The following is a 20,368-nucleotide window of genomic DNA, read 5'->3' as shown; positions in this document are numbered from 1 at the left end:
GGTGCAGGGTCCCAAGACCTAGAACAATCCTCTACTGCTTTCTCAGGCTACAAGCAGGGAGCTGGATGGAAAGTGCAGCACTGGGACACAAACCAGCATCCATATGGGATCCTGGTGTGTGCCAGGATTCTAGCCACCAGGCTATTACACCAGGCCCTTCTGGCATTTATAGGCCAATCAATGCACACGGCGCTAAGGAAGCACCACAGACTGTGGGGCCACTGAAGAATCTGAAGCAGCGAGTAAAACTATTAGCCCAACTAGTAAAATAAATATTTAAAAACATATTTGGTGGGCAATGAGCTCAACTAAAATATGATCCACTTGGGAGCAGAGTGGAAAACAATTGACTTTGTGTTGGCAATGGTCAGAGAAACCTGAAACAAGGAGGCCAATTAGGAAGCAAACATGGATCAAAGGCAAAAACGATAAAAGGGCTTAACTTTGAGTTAGTCAAAAAGAGACTTCTATTTTCAGAGAGTTCAAAAATCCATTTTGTGTCAAAGCATGTCTTAGCCACTTTGCTTCTAGCCCAACTACTCACTAACATGCCTGGGAAAGCAGCAGATGGCCCATGTGGTTCCTGCCAGCCAGTAGGGAAAATGGATACAGTTGCTAATCCCAGCCATTAAGGCCATTTGGGGAGTGAACAAGCAGATGCAAGATCTCTCTCTGCCTGTCATTTTGCCTTTCACAACAAAGTAAAACTTTCAAAACAAAATAAAACTTTATATAACAAAGATATGTGTGAGGTCTTTGAAAAGCTCACGATTATGGTGTTTATTTTTCCTTATTATTTGTAAGAGAAACAGAGAGAGGAGAGACAAAGATTTTCCATCTGCTGATTCACTACTCCCTTGGCTGCAATAGCCAGGTCTGGGCCCAGCCACAGCCAGAAACTCCATCCTTATCTTCCACATGTTGTCAGGGGCTCAAGCTCTTGGGCTGCTATCTTCCCTGCCTTCCCAGGCACATCATCAGGAAGCTGGGTTGAAATCAGAGCAGCTGGAACTCAAACTTGTGCTCTGACAGGGGATAATGATGTCATAAGCAGCAGTCCAATAACCCAAGCATCACAATGCTGGCCTCATAATACATATTTTTTGAAGACTTCACTTACTGAGAAGTCAGAATTACAGAAAGAAACAGACACAGAAAAAGATTTCCATCCACTGGTTTACTTCCCAGATGGCTGTACCCGACAGGGTTTAGGCAGGCCAAGGCCAGGAGCTTCATCAGGGTCTCCTATATGGGTAGCAGAGGCCCTAACACATGGCCTGTCCTTCACTGCTTTTCACAGGCACCTTACTAGGGACCTCGTTTAAAGTGGAGCAGCTGGGACACAAATAAGAACCCATATCAGATGCTAACGTTTCAAATAGCAGCTTTTACCACAATGCCGGCCCCCATGATATCTTTAAGTCAAATTCAAGTTCTTCCCTAGATTTCTGACAAAACTTCCTATGAAAGTTTATACAGTAATGTAATTTAGAATATATTCAGCATATCAAGGACAAAAGAACAATCCCATGTGTCTGGGATGAGCTTTTATTTGACAATGATGATTTTAATTTTTTTTAAAAGGACGCCAACTACTACAGATCTAATGTAGCAATGTATCTTCCTTCATTTCTAGATCCATCATTTAGCAAGGAATAGGCTGATTATCACAGATGAGCAGGATTTATTTTTAATCTGCTGCAACAGTTTGTACAGAATTTCAATAGCAAGAAAATCAGATTGACAAAAAATAAAAATCTGACCTTATCCATGCTGAATAGAGCCTGATACTGAGGGATAACAGCATTCCGTGGCTCGGTTAGTATTTGTACAAGTGTTTTCTCATCTAGGCTGTGTAAAGGAACTACCACAGGCAAGCGTCCCACAAACTCAGGAATCATGCCAAATTCAATGAGATCCCTGGCTTCCACATGTCGTAAGAGCCGGTCTTTTTCTTCAATGTCTTGGTGAGTATTTGACTCCCCACTTCGATTAGCAAGGTCTGCAGCAGCTGCAGCTCTTCTGCCTTTTCCTAGGTTAGATGGTGTTCCAAATCCAAGATACTGTCAAAGAAATGATGCATATTATTAATATGGATCAAGATGCCTATCTCACATGACCTTTGCAACAATTCCACAAGGAAGGTTCTATTATCATTCACACAAAAGAAAAACAGACCAAATAAATAACTTTCCCAAGGTCTTGTTACTATAAATGTTGAAGCTGAAATTTTTTTTTTCTTTAGAGATTTATTAGTTGAAAAATGGAGTTACAAAGAGGGGAGCCAGGGAAAGGGAGAGAAAGAGGGGGAAGGAGAAAGAGTTAGAGGTAGCTAGATCCCATCTGCTGGTTCAATACCCAAATGGTCACAATGGCCAGGGTTGGGCCAAACCAAAGCAAGGAGCCTGGAATTCCATCAAGGTCTCTCAAGTGAGTAGCAGCGGCCTAAGCACTTGAGCCATCTTTCACTGTTTTCCCATGTGCGTTAAATAGGGAGCCGCACTGCAAGTGGAACAGCTGGGACTCAAACCAGCACTCCTACAGGATACCAGGGTCACTGGCAGTGACACACACTGCACCACAATGTCTGCCCTAAAGCCAGGATTTGATTTCAGGTCTGTCTGCTTGCACAACTGAGAACCTAATCTTTATTAAATAACCAACTCTCAAATAATTAATTTTTTTAATTTAAATTTTTTATTTGACAGCTAGAGTTATATATATGGAGAGTCTTCTATCTGCTTAGGGAGTAAATCATCCGACGGAAGATCTTCCTCTCTGTCTCTCCTCCTCTCTGTATATCTCACTTTCCAATAAAAATAAATAAATCTTTAAAAAAATTTAAGAAGGGCCCAGCAGCGTGGCTTAGCGGCTAGAGTCCTTGCCTTGAAAGCCCTGGGATCCCATATGGGCGCCGGTTCTAATCCCGGCAGCTCCACTTCCCATCCAGCTCCCTGCTTGTGGCCTGGGAAAGCAGTTGAGGACGGCCCAATGCATTGGGACACTGCATCCGCATGGGAGACCAGGAAGAGGTTCCAGGTTCCCGGCTTCGGATCGGTGCGCATCGGCCCGTTGCGGCTCACTTGGGGAGTGAATCATTGGACGGAAGATCTTCCTCTCTGTCTCTCCTCTCTGTATATCTGGCTGTAATAAAATGAATAAATCTTTAAAAAAAAATTTTTAAGAAAATGTATATCGTAGCCTTTTGTAACTAAAGCTAATTTTGCAATATTATAAACTAGAGTAGTACCTATGTAATAAGCATTTTAAATTATCAACAAATCTCTTAAGTCACTATTAAGCACTCTATTATAATTACTATTTGGAGTTATACACATTAACCTGAAAGTTAGGATTATTTAGATTTTATAAAGAATAGAGGTAGATGGCACTTTGCTACAACAGGCTGGACTGCCACTTGTGACACTGGTATTCCATACTGGAGTCAGGCTCAACTGCCAGCTCTTAGCTTCCAATCCAGCTCCCTGCTAATGCACCTCGAAAGGCAGAAGACTGCTCATGTTCTTGGGTCACTGCAATCCACATGGGAGACCTGGGTGGAATTCTGGACTCCTCATTTCAGCCATTATGGCCCTTTGGGAAAGGAACGGGAGTTTGGAAAATCTGTGGCACTCTGCCTTGCAAAAAATTAAAAAAAAAAAATGCTCAAGAGATATTTAGGAATCTTCAATGTGCTAGTCAAAAATTTTAAAAGCTAAGAAAATCCAATTCTTAAAAATCCCTTACAGCCAATAGATAGGCTAAAAACCAAGTACATATTCTAACTTTAAATGCCACCTGTCCCTCCAGCAACCCCTCAGAAAAACTTACCTTTTCATTTTTCCTCCTGCTGATAATTCTGTCTAAACCATTGAAAGCGCCAGATGCAACAAACAGGATATTTGTTGTATCAACTTGTACTGTTTCTCCACGCAGCTTTCGTGAATTCTTTTCTGGAACATTGACTATTGTACCCTCTAGTAGTTTTAGTAAGCCCTAAATAAAGAATAAATGATTTATACCATCACCATGTAAGTATATCCTTTATTATATTTTATATAATGGGATTTAATGGGGAAAATTAATGTTTATGGTCATGAGCATAAGTAATGAAAACTACTCACTTTTATAGCTAACATGGAAATCTATAATGTGCACATCACATGAATAATTAATTTAAAATGGCTACACGACTCCTGATGCATTATAACTGAGGAACCATTAACCTAAGAGGTCGTTCTTGATGATAAAGACATAACACTGACATAAAGACAAAGACAGAACCTGGACTATAAAACAATTCCTTCCAAAATCATGGTGGGAAACTAAAATTAGAAAATATTTGAAAAACTGCCTTTCAAATAAATAGAAATTTTATTCACTCCTAGGGCTAAACTTTAAGGATACCTGTATTTTGAGATACTGTTATATATTTTTAAAAAGCATCTAGCATAATCACTGTGATTTTACCTATATTTGTCAAAAAAAAAAAAAAAACAAAAAACGCAAAAAACCTGCAATTTTCCTCACTCATAAAGTTAACATTAAAAGGTCAAAGGAACCAATAAATCACCGTAATCTCAATTATGACTCAGAGAAATTAAACACTACTTCATATAAAACTATCTTCTAACTAAGCAAAAGGAATAGGAAACATGGAAATAGTTTAGAAATTTCATCAAGTGTCTTCTAGAAATAGTTCTTTCCACTAAGCCTTTGAGGAATAAAAATAACAAACTTTTGTCTTTTCAGTTCTTCAAAATATGTTTAATTTCCCAAGAAAGAAAATTTGGTACTTAAAATCATCAACAACAACTTTCTTTCAGGTCTGGATCTGAACTACTGAAAGTGATGTGGAGTTGGGGTGGGAGAGAGAAACACAATAGAATCTAATCAAACGTGAAACCAAACGTACAATATTTGGGAGGTTGATGTGTTCCCTTCCTTTTAGTGGGCTTGAACAAAATATTCAACTGCTTACTTGCTGAACGCCTTCTCCACCTACATCCCGTAACTGATGAATGCCTGGCACACTGCCAATCTTATCTACTTCATCCAGAAAGACAATTCCTATAATTCAAACAAGATTCCACTTAACATAAAAAAATACACACAAGCTAATCTCAGTTTTAAAAGACTAAAGAGCTGGAGAGCAAGTTATTCAATCTTTCATCGTTAACATACTCCATGACTTCTCATGATAAAAATGCACTGCCATCTCTCTACTACTTTATCACCTCTACTACTCCATCGTCCTCTCCCATTTTGTGCAACTATTTGGGATTAAACAGGCTACCATTTGAGTACAATAACTAAATGTCTTTGACAATAATCATCTTCCTACTATGTATTTATGGTCTTTATAATGGGAAATTGAGAGTGTGGAACCATGAGAAATACAGTGCCGTTACCAGCAAATTGTTAGCTCACCCTTTCCCCACCTATATTCTTATCTGAAAGGAATTTCAGCAGATGCTGTCAAGCTCTTCATGTCAACAGGATGGAAAACAGAAAGGAGAAATGTAGCATGTATGACCAATAAGTTAAACTATTTCTAGATGCATCCTGCACTTTCCTGCCTTTGCCGCTGACACTACCTCTGCCCTGATTCCAGCAGCAGGAGTCTGATCTAACGATGAGCCTGAGGATATAATGCTATCTTGACCTGTCTGTACCCTACTAGGCATCTTGGTAACAACAAGGCAAACCAAACTTTGTGGTCCTTATAATCAGTTGCTAAAAGCTATGCAATATTACCTTCTAAATTATAAAAATTTTAGTTACTGACTTAAAATAAGAAATTATCTCTTAATTTTACACTGCTTCCCAAAAACACTATCTGGGGACAGAGAAGCTATGCTATAAACATACCTTGTTGTGCTTTTTCTACATTATAATTGGCATCTTGGAGGAGTTTGGCGATCACAGATTCAATGTCTTCACCTACATATCCAGCCTGAGTCAAAGTTGTACAGTCACAGATAGCAAAAGGAACATCAAGGCATTTAGCTAGAGTTTGTGCCAGCAGGGTTTTACCTACAAAAATAAATAGTAACTAAAAGTTTATTAAAAATCTACTGGTACATAATTTTTCTACAAAAATACAAAATAAATTTTAACCTTTAAATAGAAAGCTTTAAATGGAAAGCTGTTAAGTGACATTTTATTTCTACTATTATTCTGTGCCGATTGCATATCATTTATTATTCCTGTGAAGATGTTAGGAATTGGCCTGAGGGCCATGCCCAGGCCTCTTGTTTGGCATGTTGTTCAGGAATCCTGATTATGGACCCAAGAAGACTAACCTAAGGCTGTGGGTGGATCCCAAGTAAGTCTGGGCTGGAGGCATGGGTGCTTACTCTCCCAGCTGGGGGAACTCAGCCAGGCAGTCCATGTGCCAATGATGCTGGGCAAAGCCCTCAGCTGGCCCAGTAGTGTACTCTGGGGACTTGGAGGTGTGGAGTTACATGGAGTCTGGGGGATGGCACAGGTAGGAAGGGTGAGGAATGACTTCTCTGGGGCTTCCATGGACAAGGCTACCCTACATGAAGGGTGAGAACATGGAACCCACCAGCAAGTGTCAGAAAAGGAGACAGATACTGTGAGGTAACGTGAGTGAATGAGGTCCGGGAGTAGAATCTGTGGGGAAGTATGTGGGCTCACCAAAGTGGAACAGCAAAACTCTACAGTTGGGAAAAGCAAGATCTGTGGCTGGGAATAGGCCTGACTGGGGAACTAATGGGATGCCCCAGCTGGGCTGGAATTCCTACTCGTGAGCACGAGAGTCAGAACTGGGGCACTGTGCTAGGCTGGATATGACTGCAATCTCCCTTGGCATGTGGACTGGGTCTAGGGAGTGCCAGACTGGGCTAGACTCCAGCACCCACTGGTACTCACGAGAGTTGGAGGGGGTGGGTGTAGAACAGGCTGGGTTAGGTCAAGGTTCCCGCTGAACAACCTGAGAACTGTGTTTGGGCATGGACCAGGTGTAGCTGGGCTGCAACACTCAACAGTAAGAACTGGAAAGGGTATGAGCGAGTTGGGTGAGGACACTGTTCCAACCAGAATAAGACGTGGACAAAGTCAACCTGGGCCAAGGACCCATCAGTATGCTCAAGATCTGCCACTGGGTGGAGACCAGATAGAGGAGTTTGGCAAATTCCTTTGTCAGGTTGCAGTCCCTGCAGGTCAAGAACCAAGGCAAGGAACAGAACAAACCAGGCCTGGTTACAGTTCCCAGTGGCATACATGTGAGTCATGTCTAGAAGTGGGCCAGGCTGGGCCAGTTTATAACATCCACTGGCAGATCTGAAAATCAGGATGAAGTGCAGGAGGGACTGGGTTAGGCCGTATCACCAGTCAGTTCACACTGGGGCCAGGACAGAGGGTTGAAGCACCCATTGGTGGAAACCGAAGTGAGATGAACCATGCCAGTCCGGAGACGGTGGGTGCTAGATCCATGATCCCCAGGTATGAAGGGGCCCTTCTGCCCACCGGCAAGGTGTGTGCTGGGTCCATGAGCCCCAAGAGTTGGGGGTCTGGTGGGGCCTGGTTTAGCTGGTCCAGGTCCTGGGGCCAACTCGCATGGTGAGTGTCAGGTATGTGAGCCCTAGGAGCGGATATTTTGGTGGGGCCTGGGTCATATGGCCAGGAATTTGCAACCCACCTGTGAGGTAGGTACTGGATCCATTAGCCCCAGGGGTGGGGGGATCCAGAGGAGACTCGGTCTCTTGGCCCAGGTCACTGGGTCCACCTGCATAGTGGGTGCCGGGTCCATGAGCCCAGGCAGTGGGAGGTCTGCGGGTTCTGAGTTGCATGGTCCAGGGCCTTGGGCCCGCCTGCTTAGTGGGTGGCGGGATCCATGAGCCCCAGGGGTTTGGCAGATTCTGGGTCACATGGCTCAGGGCCTTGGGTTCGCCTGCATTGAGGGTGCCAGAACCATGAGTCCTAGGTGTGGGTGTTCCTGTGGGGCCTGGGTTACCTGACCCGCCGGTCCATGAACCCATCTATGAGAACTGGTCCTCCTAGGTATAAAGGATGGAATGTTGGATAGCAGACCATGGTGTACATAGAGGACATGGTAGCTCATTGGGGCCTGCAGAGGATATCCAATACCATAGCAGAGAATGAAGAATAGAACATACAGACTACTACCCCAGTCAAATGATGCCAGCAAATATGAGGGCAGTTAGTGGACACTGGAAGGGATTCCTAATCCATAGAATGGCGAGATACACAGCACTTTGGAACTATCATACCCACCTGGGCAGAACCCTTGGAGCATGCAACACATTGTGACCCTGGGTTGATACCAGGTTTCTTTTCTTTTCTTTTTTTTTTTAAGATTTATTTATTTTTATTGGAAAGGCAGATATACAGACAGGAGGAGAGACAGAGAATAAGATCTCCCATCTGATGGTTCACTCCCATCTGATGGTTCGCAACGGCTGGAGCTGAGCCAATCCAAAGCCAGGAGCCAGGAGCTTCTTCCAAGTCTCCTGCACGGGTGCAGGGTCCCAAGGCTTTGGGCCGTCCTCGACTGCTTTCTCAGGCCACAAGCAGGGAGCTGGATGGGAAGCAGGGCTGCCGGGATTAGAGCCGGCAACCATATGGCATCCCAGGCGTGCAAGGTGAGGACTTTAACCACTATGCTACTGCACTGAGCCCCAGGTTGCTTTTCCTCATCCTCTGGTACAGGGATGGTTGGGAGGCTGGATAGGGCCTATTCCCTTATCTCACCCCTCCCCCTAGAAATAGTAAGTAGAAATAGAAAGTTTGGAAACAATGATCACACCCAATTGTCCCTAATCCTAGATACTTCCCACCCTGATCAACTTTGTAAACATCATCTAAAATTAAATAAATAAATAAAATAATAGACTGATAACTCAGAATTCCTCAATCACAAGAAAGAGGTCACAGAATCAGTTTATTGCTTAAAATCAGTCATAAATATTTGCAAGAAGCTATTTACCTGACCCAGTTGGTCCAAGCAGCAGAATGTTACTTTTTTCAAGCTTTATGTCATCATGAGAAGAATCCAATACTTCACCTCCTCGTTTTTCCTGAGGTATTTGTTGATTCACCTGTTGCTGCATTGATGCTCCCAAAGCATTACCATGTGGGCTGATTCCAGCAATCTGCAGCAATTCTGAAATGAGGCGAAAGCAATTACCACAGGATCAATAGAATTCATTTCTAAAAGTGCCCTCAATGAAATCCTACATCTAAAACCAAACACTTGGGGCTAGTGCTGTGGCGCACTAAATTAAGCCACTGCCTACAATGCTGCCATATGGGTAACGGTTCAAATCCTGTCTACTCCATTTCTAATTCACTCTGCTAATGTGCCTGGAAACGCAATGGAATATGGTTCATGTACTTGGGACCCTGCATCCATGTGGGAGACCTAGAAGAATCTCCTGGCTCCTGCCAGGACCATTCCCAGCCACTGCAGGTATTTGAGGATATCTCTGTCTTTCTTCCTCTCTCTCTCTGGCTCTGCCATGCAAATAAATAAATCTTTTCTAGATTCATCTCTAGAGGAATAGCTGTAAGCCATCAGAATGGTTATTCTTGTTTGATGTATTAGATCCTTCCAAACCCTCCAGGAACCACCTGATGCTTACAGGGGCAATCCAAGGCTGGAACAATGAACGAGGGCTAATTCATAATTTGTAAGACTATAGTAAGTTTTATAAACACCAAAAAAGAGAATGATTTTTAGCAAAGAATAGTTAGAACATAATCCATCTCCATGAAAGCTCCTATCACAATTGCAGTTTGACAAAAAATATGTAAAATAGTAAATTGTATTTTTAGAAATATTTACTTATGTATTTGAAAGACAGAGCTAAAGACAGAGAGAGAAGGAGAGACAGTGAGAGATCTTGCATCCAATGGATCATTCCCCAAATGGTCATATTGGTTAGGTCTGTGCCAGGTCAAAACCAGGAGCCTGGAGCTTTTTCCTGGTCTCCTATATGGGTACAGAGCACAGGTACACGGGTCATTATCCAATGCCTTCCCAGGCACACTAACAGGGAGCTGGATGGGAAGTAGAATAGCCAAGAATTAAACCAGTGCCCATATGGGATGCCAGCACTGAAGGCAGAGGCTCAACTTGCTATATCACCATGCCAGCATCATAAATTAGATTTAAAAACATGATTCTTGATCATATATCCATATTTATAAAGAAAAGCTATATAAAATGCTTTGTATTTCCTAAGCTTTGCTTTAAGAAGTATCACCAGATGGGCACCATAGCACATCAAGCTAAGCCACTGCTTACAGCATTCCATATGTACACTAGTTCAAGTTCTGGCTGCTCCACTTCCAATACAGCTCCCTGCTAATGCATCTGAAATGGTAGAGCACACATGTGGAAGATCTTTGTTATCACCTTTTCATTGCACATCTGCCTTTCCAATAAAAATAAATAAACTGAAGAAAAAAAGATATTGTTTTTGTTGAAACAACAGATTTACAGAGAGAAGGAGAGAAAGAAAGATCTTCCGTCCACTGATTCACTCCCCAAATGGCTGCCAACAGCCAGAGCTGAGCCCATCTGAAGCCAGGAGCCTCTTCCAGGTCTCCCACATGTATGCAGGGTCCCTTAGACCATCCTGTACTGCTTTCCTAGGCCTTAAATAGGAAGCTGGATGGTAAGTGGAGCAGCTGGGACACAAACCGATGCCCATACAAGTTCCCGGTGCATGCAAGGTGAGGATTTAGTCATTGAGCCATCTTGCCAGGCCCAAAGAAAATAAATCTTTTTTAAAAAGTGTCATAACAGAAAAGATAAAATCAAATCTTCAATACTTGAAATAACTGAACATACACAAACTATACACATTGCGAAAAACCTTCAAAATTATATATGATATCTATGATAAAATCACTTGGATGTTTCTCACTAACATGCTGACATTACTATTACTGAGACACTTCATTGAGATAAATCTCTAAAAGAACAATTACAGGAGAAACTGAGGCAAGGCCACTTACTTGTAAATCTGTATTCATCCTCCCGTCTTCGGATTTCTAACTCTGAGAAAAGATGAAAATGGCAACAAGAAAATATTACCTATTTGTTCAGCTTGGGAAAACAATGAGTATTCCACTCCCTAGCCCTCTTCCAATTATGTTTACAGGATTCACTCTTTAGTATTAATAACTATTATCCAGATGCTAATATTCACATTTTCAAATAAAAATTGATATCTCTTTTAAGAGTACAATTGTATAAGTCTTTAGTAAGAGTTAAAATCCCTCATGCTAATAAATAACATACCCACTTGTTCTTCTACCACCTAGAACAGTTTACATATTAATGAATGACTGAAAAAAACAGAAAAAAATTTTGTTGCCTAACTAGGCAGGACTATTTGGGCCTACAAAAAAGAACAATACAAGTCTTCCATCAGTTATGACTTACGCTTTCTAAAAATAAAGTAACTGATATTACCACATAATTTCTTTGCAGTACATTCAGCAAGTTAACAGATTTCTGTACTAAAATTAGTTCCAGGGTCTGGCACTATGGCATAGAGAGTAAAGCTGCCAGCTGCACTGCCAGCATCCCATGTGGATACCAGTTCTAGTTCCGGCTAATGGTTCCAGCTACTCCACTTCTAATCCAGCTCCTTGCTAATGTACAGGAGAAAATAGCAGCGGATGGATCAAGTGCTTGGGTCCCTGCACTCACATGGGAGACCAGGAAGAAGCTCCTGGCTTCAGGATTAGTCCAGCTCCTGCCACTGAGATTATCTGGAAAGTGAACTAATGGATACAGGATATCTCGCTTTTCCTCTCCCTCCTCCCTTCTTTCTTCCTTCTAACTCTGCCTTTCAAATAAATAAATAAATCTTTTAAAAATTCAGTTATATATTTAGTAGCTACTAAAGGTACTCAAAGGAGACTATAAGTTGTAATTATAAAGAACGTCCTTAGATTGTACAATGATGACCATAAAAATCTAAAACGTTGAATTATATCAGAAATTAGTGTTCTCTGGCAAAACATAGCAAAATAATTTTCAAAGTTATGTTTCATTCTAATCATAACTTTTTTTTTAAAGACTTATTTTATTGGAAAGGCAGATGTACAGAGAGGATGAGAGACAGAGAGGACGATCTTCTGCCCGATGATTGACTCCCCAAATGGCCACAATAGCCGGTGCTGCGCCGATCTAAGGCCAGGAGCCAGGAACCTCCTCCGGGTCTCCCACGCAGGTGCAGGGTCCCAAGGCTTTGGGCCATCCTCGACTGCCTTTCCAGTCCACAAGCAGGAAGCTGAATGGGAAGTGGAGCTGCCAAGATCAAAACCAGCGCCCATATGGGATCCTGGCGCGTTCAAGGCGAGGACCTTAACCATATTACGTTATTGTGCCAGGCTCTCATAATGTTATAATAAAATCTTCAAACAGATATTGTATCTATGCAATTTGAGATTACATAGTACATTGGTGTATTAAAGCCTATCGGTAGGGGCTGGCAGTGTTATAGCACACCAGTCATCTGCCTGTGGTGACAACATCCCGTATGAGCATCAGTTCTAATCCCAGTTTTTCCACTTCCCATCCAGCCCCCTGCCCTGGAAAAGCAACACTGGATGGCCCAAAACCTTGGGTCCCTGCATCCTCCTACAGACCCAGAAGAAGCTCTTGGCTTCCAGTTTTGGACTAGGTCACCTCTGGCCACTGCAGCCATTTTGGGGAGTGAACCAGCAGATGGAAGAGGTCTCCATTTCTCCCTCTTACTCTTTTAACTTTGACTTACAATTAGAATAAATAAATTTAAAAAAAAACCCTATCATCAATAAAAAAATAGCACTTTGAATTAATCACTCAAAATTTTACTTACAATCACAATTTTACCCTAAATTTGCACTCTGGAGCTGGGGTCCAAAAAAAAAAAAAAAGTGAGATATGCTGTATACATATCAACAGTTATCTTCACGTATCTTTTTTTTTTTAAGACTTATCAGAAAGGCAAATTTACAGAGAGAAGGAGAGACAGAGAGAAAGATCTTCCACCTGCTGGTTCATTCCCCAAGTGGCTGCAATGGCTGGAGCTGAATCATCCTGACGCCAGGAGCAGGGAACTTTCTTAGGGTCTCCCACATGGGTGCAGGGTCCCAAAGCATTAGACCATCCTCTATTATTTTCCCAGGCCACAGCAGGGAGCAGGAAGGGAAATGGAACAGCTGGGACACAAACCAGCACCCACATGGGATCCCAGTGTGTGCAAGGCGAGTATTTAGCTACCGAGCCATCACACTGGCCCCTCCACTTATCTCTTTTTTTAAAGATTTATTTATTCTTATTACAAAGTCAGATACACAGATAGGAGGAAAAACAGAGAGGAAGATCTTCCGTCCAATGATTCACTCCCCAAGTGACCACAACGGACGGTGCTGCGGCTGATCTGAAGCTGGGAACCTGGAACCTCTTCCGGGTCTCCCACGCAGATGCAGGGTCCCAAAGCTTTGGGCCATCCTTGACTGCTTTCCCAAGCCACAAGCAGGGAGCTGGATGGGAAGTGGAGCTGCCAGGATTAGAACCGGCGCCCATATGGCATCCCGGCACATTCAAGGCGAGGTCTTTAGCCGCTAGGCCACGCTGCCGGGCCCCCACTTATCTCTTTTTTTTTTTTTTTAAGATTTATTTTATTACAAAGTCAGATATACAGAGAGGAGAGACAGAGAGGAAGATCTTCCGTCCGATGATTCACTCCCCAAGTGAGTCACAACGGATGGTGCTGCGCTGATCCAAAGCCGGGAACCAGGAACCTCTTCCAGGTCTCCCACACTGGGTGCGGGGTCCCAAAGCTTTGGGCCGTCCTCGACTGTTTTCCCAGGCCACAAGCAGGGAGCTGGATGGGAAGTGGAGCTGCCGGGATTAGAACTGGCGCCCATATGGGATCCCAGCGCGTTCAAGGCAAGGTCTTTAGCCGCTAAGCCACGGTGTCGGGCCCACCCCCACTTATCTCTTAAATTAGGCAAATAAAATTCCATATACTGAACCCAAAAGACAAGAACTCAAGAGTCATTTAGATTATTACAATGCTATGCTCAAGGGAACTAGATGTGAAGTCTACAATTCAAAAATAGTGTCTTAGTCTCTACCCCACTGGCTTTCAAATATTTTTTAGAGACCCTCAATAAGAAACACATTTTATTTTTATGACTCGAGATCCATGTATAATTTTCAGAAACAAATCTAACTACAAGTTATTGTAGTCCAGTATTTTCTATTCATGTATTAACTTAAAAAAGAAAATAAAAATTCTACAATGCACAATCTACCAAAATGATTTCATTATCCACTAATGGGAATCAACCTGTACTTTGAAAAAACAAATCTTAAAATTAGAGCAAAGAGTTATAAAGACAACTTCTAGGCATGGAAATCTCTATTGTGGTCCGTATTGGAAACACTAACCTCTAGGCGTTAAGGATGTCTGCTTCTCAACCTCCGCTTGCTGTCTCAGATTGGCTGGGATATTATTATATATCCTCTTGTAATGATTATACACAGCAACTGAAAGCACCTTCTTTGCAAAAGACTGACCAACAACGTACTTGTCGAGGTAGTTATAAATCTGAAAAAATGATTAGGTGTGAATAATTTGCCATGAGCCACAATAAAAACACACGTTTCAATAAAAAGATATGTAATGGGAATATTTGCTTGCAGTTTTATTTTTTAAATTGTTATTTAGGAGCAGGTGTTGTGATGCAACAGATTAAGTCACTGCTTGGGACACCTGCATCCCATACTGAAGTGCCATTTAAGTCCTAACTGCTGATTCTGACCCAGCTTCCTGCTAACACCTCTAGAAAAGCAGTGGACGATGGACCAAGTACTTGGGTCTCTGCCATCCATGTGGGAGACATAGATGAATTCTAGCTTTGGCCAGGCCTAACCCCAGCTGTTGTGGCCATTTATGGAAGTGAGCAATACACAGAAGAACTCTCTCGCTCTATATCTCCCTGTTTCTGTCACTCTGCCTTTCAAATAAACTAATCTTTAAAAAAAATTATTTGTATTGGAAAGGCAGATCAGTCTTACAGATAGGAGGAGAGAGAAAGGTGTTCCATCCACTGGTTCACTTCCCAAGTGGCCACAACAGCCAGAGCTGAGCCTATCTAAAGCTAGGAGCCAGGAGCTTCTTCTGGGTCTCCCATGGGAGTGCAGGGTCCTAGAGCGTCCCAAGGCCATTCTCTATTGCTTTCCCAAGCTACAAGCAGGGAGCAAGATGGGAAGTAAAGCGGCCAGGACACGAACTGAAGTCCATATGAGATCCTGGTGCTTGCAAGGTGAGAATTTAGCCATTGAACTATTGCACCGCCCTCCTCCACCCAATTCTTTTTTAAATTCCAAAAGCAGAGAAAAGAGAAAGCTGCCAACCACTAGTTCACTCCCTAAATGCCTCTATGCCCAAGGCTGAACTGGAGCCAGGAATACAATCTCTGTCTCTTAAATGAATGGCAGGAACCCAATTACTTAAGCCATCATCACTATTTCTCAGGGTCAGCATTTAGCAAGAAGCTGAACTCAGGAACCAGAGCCAGGAAACTGAACCCAGGTACTCTGATATGGGACACAAGTGCCATAATCACCAGGCTAAACACCCTCTCCTGCCTTAAATTTGAACAAAGACTTTCACTAAAAAAAAAAACAAAAAGGAAAAGGCATGATGTATTGGTATGTAGGATTCAGATGCCCAATACCTTAAATGAACAAAATCACAATTCATTTGTTCTCTAGCTTTCCACCAGTGTTATCCCAGTTTCTATTTTATAAACAATGTGATTGATTCTAACCATTTGGGTTTTTTTGTTTGTTTGTTTTAATTTGAGAAGTAGAAAGACATAATAGAGACTCCAATCATTTACTAAATATTCACTATGGTCAGACTAACCTGGGGGCCAGGAACTAAATCCAAAGTCTCTCATGGGTGGCAGAAGCCTAATTACTTGAATCATCACCAATGCCTCCTATTAGAGGCAGTCTATTAGAAGGTAACTTGATTCAAAAGCCAAAGCTATGTATTGAACCAATGTACTTTAGTATAGGACATGGATGTCTTAACTAGCATCTAAACCGCTAGGTAAACATTTGCCTCAATCCTAAATTTTAAAAAAAGCACAACACTAAAGTCACTTATAAAGACCAGTAATAGGGCACAGATTAAGCTGCTACCTGTGACATCTGTATCCCACGAATACCAGTTTGGGTCTTGGCTGCTGCATTTCTGTGCCAGCTCCCTGCTAAAAGTGCCTAGGAAAGCAGCAGATGCCCCAAGCACTTAAAAAACAAAAAACCACTTTAATAAAATATGAACTCTTTACACAGATAATATATTATAAAGCTATCCCATTCAGAAACCATTTTTATATAACCAAAAGATAGTATACCACTATCTGTGTCTTAATACAAGCATCTTTTACATAAATACCAACTTTAAACTACTCACATTTTATCAACCTGGCAAGCGAATTTTTTTTTTATTTATTTATCTGAAAAGCAGGGCTGCAAAGAGAAGCCATCACAGATGCTTTTCCAGGTGTGTCAGCAACAAGCCGAATGGGCAGCAGAACAACTAGGAGCAGCCAGAGCTCAACCTGGTGCTCTGATATGGGATGCAGTGGTGGCTTCACCCACAGAACCACAATGTGCCCCCCTAAAAGTTTTATTCTTAATTGAAAATCAAGCTCTGTTCTACACTGGGGTATTGCCAACAACTAGAACCTAAGGTAAATTTCTTAAAATTTTAGTGAATAAAAACCACTCACTAATAATTTGGCATAGTGCTTAAAACACCAGTTAAGATGTCTATATTCCATATCAGACAGCCTGAGCTCAAGGCCCAGTTCATTTCTGATTCCAGCTCCCTGTTAACTTGGTTTTGGGAGGCAGCTGGTGATGTCCACAACAAAAAGTTGTGTCCCTGCCATCACTCTGGGAGACCTGGATTGAGTTCCCAGCTCCTGGCTTTCTAACTATGCAGCCCTTGGCCCCGCCTTGCCCACTGTAGGCGTTTGGGTATCAATCAATAGAGAACTGACTCTCAAAAATTAAATGTATATTATATATATATGAAGTATATATGTATACTTAACAAACTTCCTATTTTTCCAGAACACTGACTCAGATGTCTAACATCTACACAAATTAAGAATATACACAGCTTACAGCTCTATTTTCTATAATTTCTTTTTCAAAGGCTTATTTTATTTTTTATTTGAAACACAGAACAGAGAGAAGGAGAGACAGAGCAAAGTCTCCCATCCTCTGGCTCACTCCCCAAATGGCCACAACGGCTGGAGCTGAGCTGAGCTGATCTAAATCTTGTAGCCAAGAGCTTCTTTCATGGTTACAGGGTCCCAAAGACTTGGGTCACTCTCTCCTGCTTTTCCAGACCAGAGCAGAGCTGGATCAAAAGCAGAGCAACCATGGCACGAACCATGCCCATATGGGATACTGGTGCCTCAGGACAAAGTAATCTGCTACACCACTACACTGGCCCTTACAATTTCTTTCTTTTTTTTTTATTTTTTTTTTTTAAGATTTTATTTATTTATTTTATTACAAAGTCAGATATACAGAGAGGAGGAGAGACAAAGAGGAAGATCCTCCGTCCGATGATTTACTCCCCAAGTGAGCCACAACGGCCGGTGCTGCGCCGATTTGAGGCTGGGAACCAGGAACCCCTTCAGGGTCTCCCACATGGGTACAGGGTGCCAATGCATTGGGCCGTCCTCAACTGCTTTCCCAGGCCACAAGCAGGGAGCTGGATGGGAGGTGGGGCCGCCAGGACTAGAACCGGCGCCCATATGGGATCCCGGGGCATTCAAGGCGAGGACTTCAGCTGCTAGGCCACGCCGCTGGACCCTACAATTTATTTCTATATGAAAGATTCTTTTGTTGTTGAATATATAACACATAGTCTTTTAATATATAAGTCTTTTAAGTCTTCTTAAGTTCTCACATATTATACCCTTGATTTTTAAAATCTGCTACAGTACCTTTGGAGATAGACACAAGTTCAGTGATATCTAAACACAGCATAAGATACACTGAGGGTGATAAATAACACAAATGTGCACAACTCTGAGACACAAGGATGGAATGTGGCATGGCAGTTAGCAAGTGGAATGTCTGGCTGGTGCCACGGCCACCCTGCTTCCAACCCAACTTCCTGCTAATGCGCATCCTGGGAATCAGCAGATGATGACTCAAGTATTCAGTCCCTGACACTCAAGTGGGAGACCCAGGTTAAGTTCCTAGATCTAATCTTTAGCCTGGCTCAGACCTAGCTGTTGTGCATAACTGGGGAGTGAACAAAGGAATGGAAGACCATTCTGTCTTCCCTATCCCCCCTGTCTCCCTACGTTTTAAATAAAATAAAAATTTTAAAAACCTAAGACAGAGTAAAAACACAAGAGCTCCTAGTTTTCAGAATGTACCAACCATGAATCCAGTGCAGCTGATGGCACTCTCTGCTGTTTCACAGGATCAAATCATACTCTGCCTGGGATTCTGCCAAACAGACCATACTACAAAAGAGACAGTCTGTACACTGTTGTCTATGAGAAAATTACTTGCTTACAGCTGCTTTACCATAGACACATTTAAAGGACATAACTTCAGACCAGTACTATTTAGGGACCCAAATACACACAAATAAATCAAAAGCTGCTCTATTGAAGGATATTGTTTCCGATTAACTTGACATTTACACTAATCTAATAATTATACAACTATATTTCAAAGTTAATAAAGTAATGATGACAGAGGAAAAAGCAATGGACTCCTTTCTTAAATACAATCAAAAAGCAAGAGTAATAGCTATCTAGCCACCTACAATGCATACTGACACCTATAAAACTTGTTTAGATACTAGTATTGGGATTCAGAATAAACTAGAGGAATGTTAACGCATATTTTCAGCATGAAACGCTTACAACGCTGAGCTAAGCTGAATACCTTCTTGGGAGGAGGAGGTGGTTTCTGTTGGAATGCCAATTTAACAGCTTCTGCTGCTGATTCGGGCTCTTTGATTATGCTTTTCTTTGAGTCAGCTTCAGATAGCACAACAAAAAAATGATGACATTTTTCACACTTGACAAAACGGGTGGATGCTATAAAAGAAAACAGAAGAGAGTAAGGAATATTAATAAACAATTCCAATAGTGTTTAATACTCACGGTAAAGAAAAAAAAGCTATGCACTGAACAAAACAAGAGCCACACAAGCCTCATTAATATCAACTTTTTACAAAGATAGAGGTATCCAGTAACTTTAGATGAGTTCAGTAACTATCTTTAGTTAATTTCCATGATATTCTTTCTTTTTTTTTTTATTACAAAGTCAGATATACAGAGAGGAGGGGAGACAGAGAGGAAGATCTTCTGTCCGATGATTCACTCCCCAAGTGACCACAACGGCCAGTGCCGCGCCGATCTGAAGCCGGGAACCTAGAACCTCCTCCAGGTCTCCCACGCCGGGTGCAGGGTCCCAAGGCTCTGGGCCGTCCTCAACCGCTTTCCCAAGCCACAAGCAGGGAGCTGCATGGGAAGTGGAGCTGCTGGGATTAGAACTGGCGCCCATATGGGATCCCGGGGCGTTCAAGGCAAGGCCGCTAGGCCATGCCGTCGGGCCCAATTTCCATGATATTCTTTTATTTCATCAGATACTTCATTAAGAGAATAGTTGAGATTCTTTTGGTTTTCCTCTCTAAAAGCCTCTTTGAGAAAACATTGGCTTTGTGGTGCAGCAAGTTAACCTGTCACTTGTAACATCAGCATCCTATATCAAAGTATCAGTTCAATCTGCTTAAGATCCAGCTCCCTGCTAATGTACCTGGAAAGGCAGTGGAAGATGCCCCAAGTACCTGGACCCTGCCATGCACGTGGGAGACCAGGGTAGGGTTTCAGACTCCTGGCTTCAACCTGGTCCAGCACCTGCTTTTATGACCATTTTAGGAATGAACCAATGGATGAAAGCTGTCTCTCCCTGTCACTCTGGCTTTCAAATAAATTAGTAAAAATAAAATAAAATCCACTTTGAAAATACTGAATAAAATACTATCTTATTCTAAGATATATTAATCTATATTTTTTCCAATATTTTATTATGAAAAATTGCAAACATATACAAAAGCCGAAAGATAGATCTACTTTAGCGGCGGACATTAGGTGGTGGGTTGAAATGCCAGCACTGTGTAACAAAGTGCCTAGGGCCAAGTCCCGGCTATTCTGCTTCCGATTCAACTTCCTACTAATGCGCCTAATAACCAATAAAATACCATTCTCAGACATCAAATTCATAAACATGCATAAAAGTAACACAAGTGGC

The 20,368-nt window shown here is 42.1% G+C and overlaps 1 protein-coding gene across 2 annotated transcripts in view; it reads right to left on the bottom strand.

Moving 5' to 3' along the window:
- The window catches only part of CLPX (caseinolytic mitochondrial matrix peptidase chaperone subunit X), a 34,742-nt gene that overhangs the window by 4,877 nt on the left and 9,497 nt on the right, over positions 1-20,368 (bottom strand). The window contains exons 4-11 of one of the 2 annotated variants that reach the window (XM_004577980.3): positions 18,998-19,152; positions 14,447-14,606; positions 11,011-11,052; positions 8,975-9,151; positions 5,872-6,036; positions 4,982-5,070; positions 3,832-3,996; positions 1,764-2,063 (exon numbers count right to left, since the gene is read on the bottom strand). In XM_004577980.3, coding sequence (XP_004578037.2) covers positions 1,764-2,063; positions 3,832-3,996; positions 4,982-5,070; positions 5,872-6,036; positions 8,975-9,151; positions 11,011-11,052; positions 14,447-14,606; positions 18,998-19,152 — 1,253 coding nt within the window. The remainder of the gene's footprint in view (positions 1-1,763; positions 2,064-3,831; positions 3,997-4,981; positions 5,071-5,871; positions 6,037-8,974; positions 9,152-11,010; positions 11,053-14,446; positions 14,607-18,997; positions 19,153-20,368) is intronic. The other variant, XM_004577981.3, reaches the window with a different exon arrangement.

This window comes from Ochotona princeps, chromosome 6, assembly GCF_030435755.1.
Source record: "Ochotona princeps isolate mOchPri1 chromosome 6, mOchPri1.hap1, whole genome shotgun sequence".
Taxonomy (NCBI): Eukaryota; Metazoa; Chordata; class Mammalia; order Lagomorpha; family Ochotonidae; genus Ochotona; species Ochotona princeps.
This window is presented reverse-complemented; position numbering and strand designations above follow the sequence as displayed.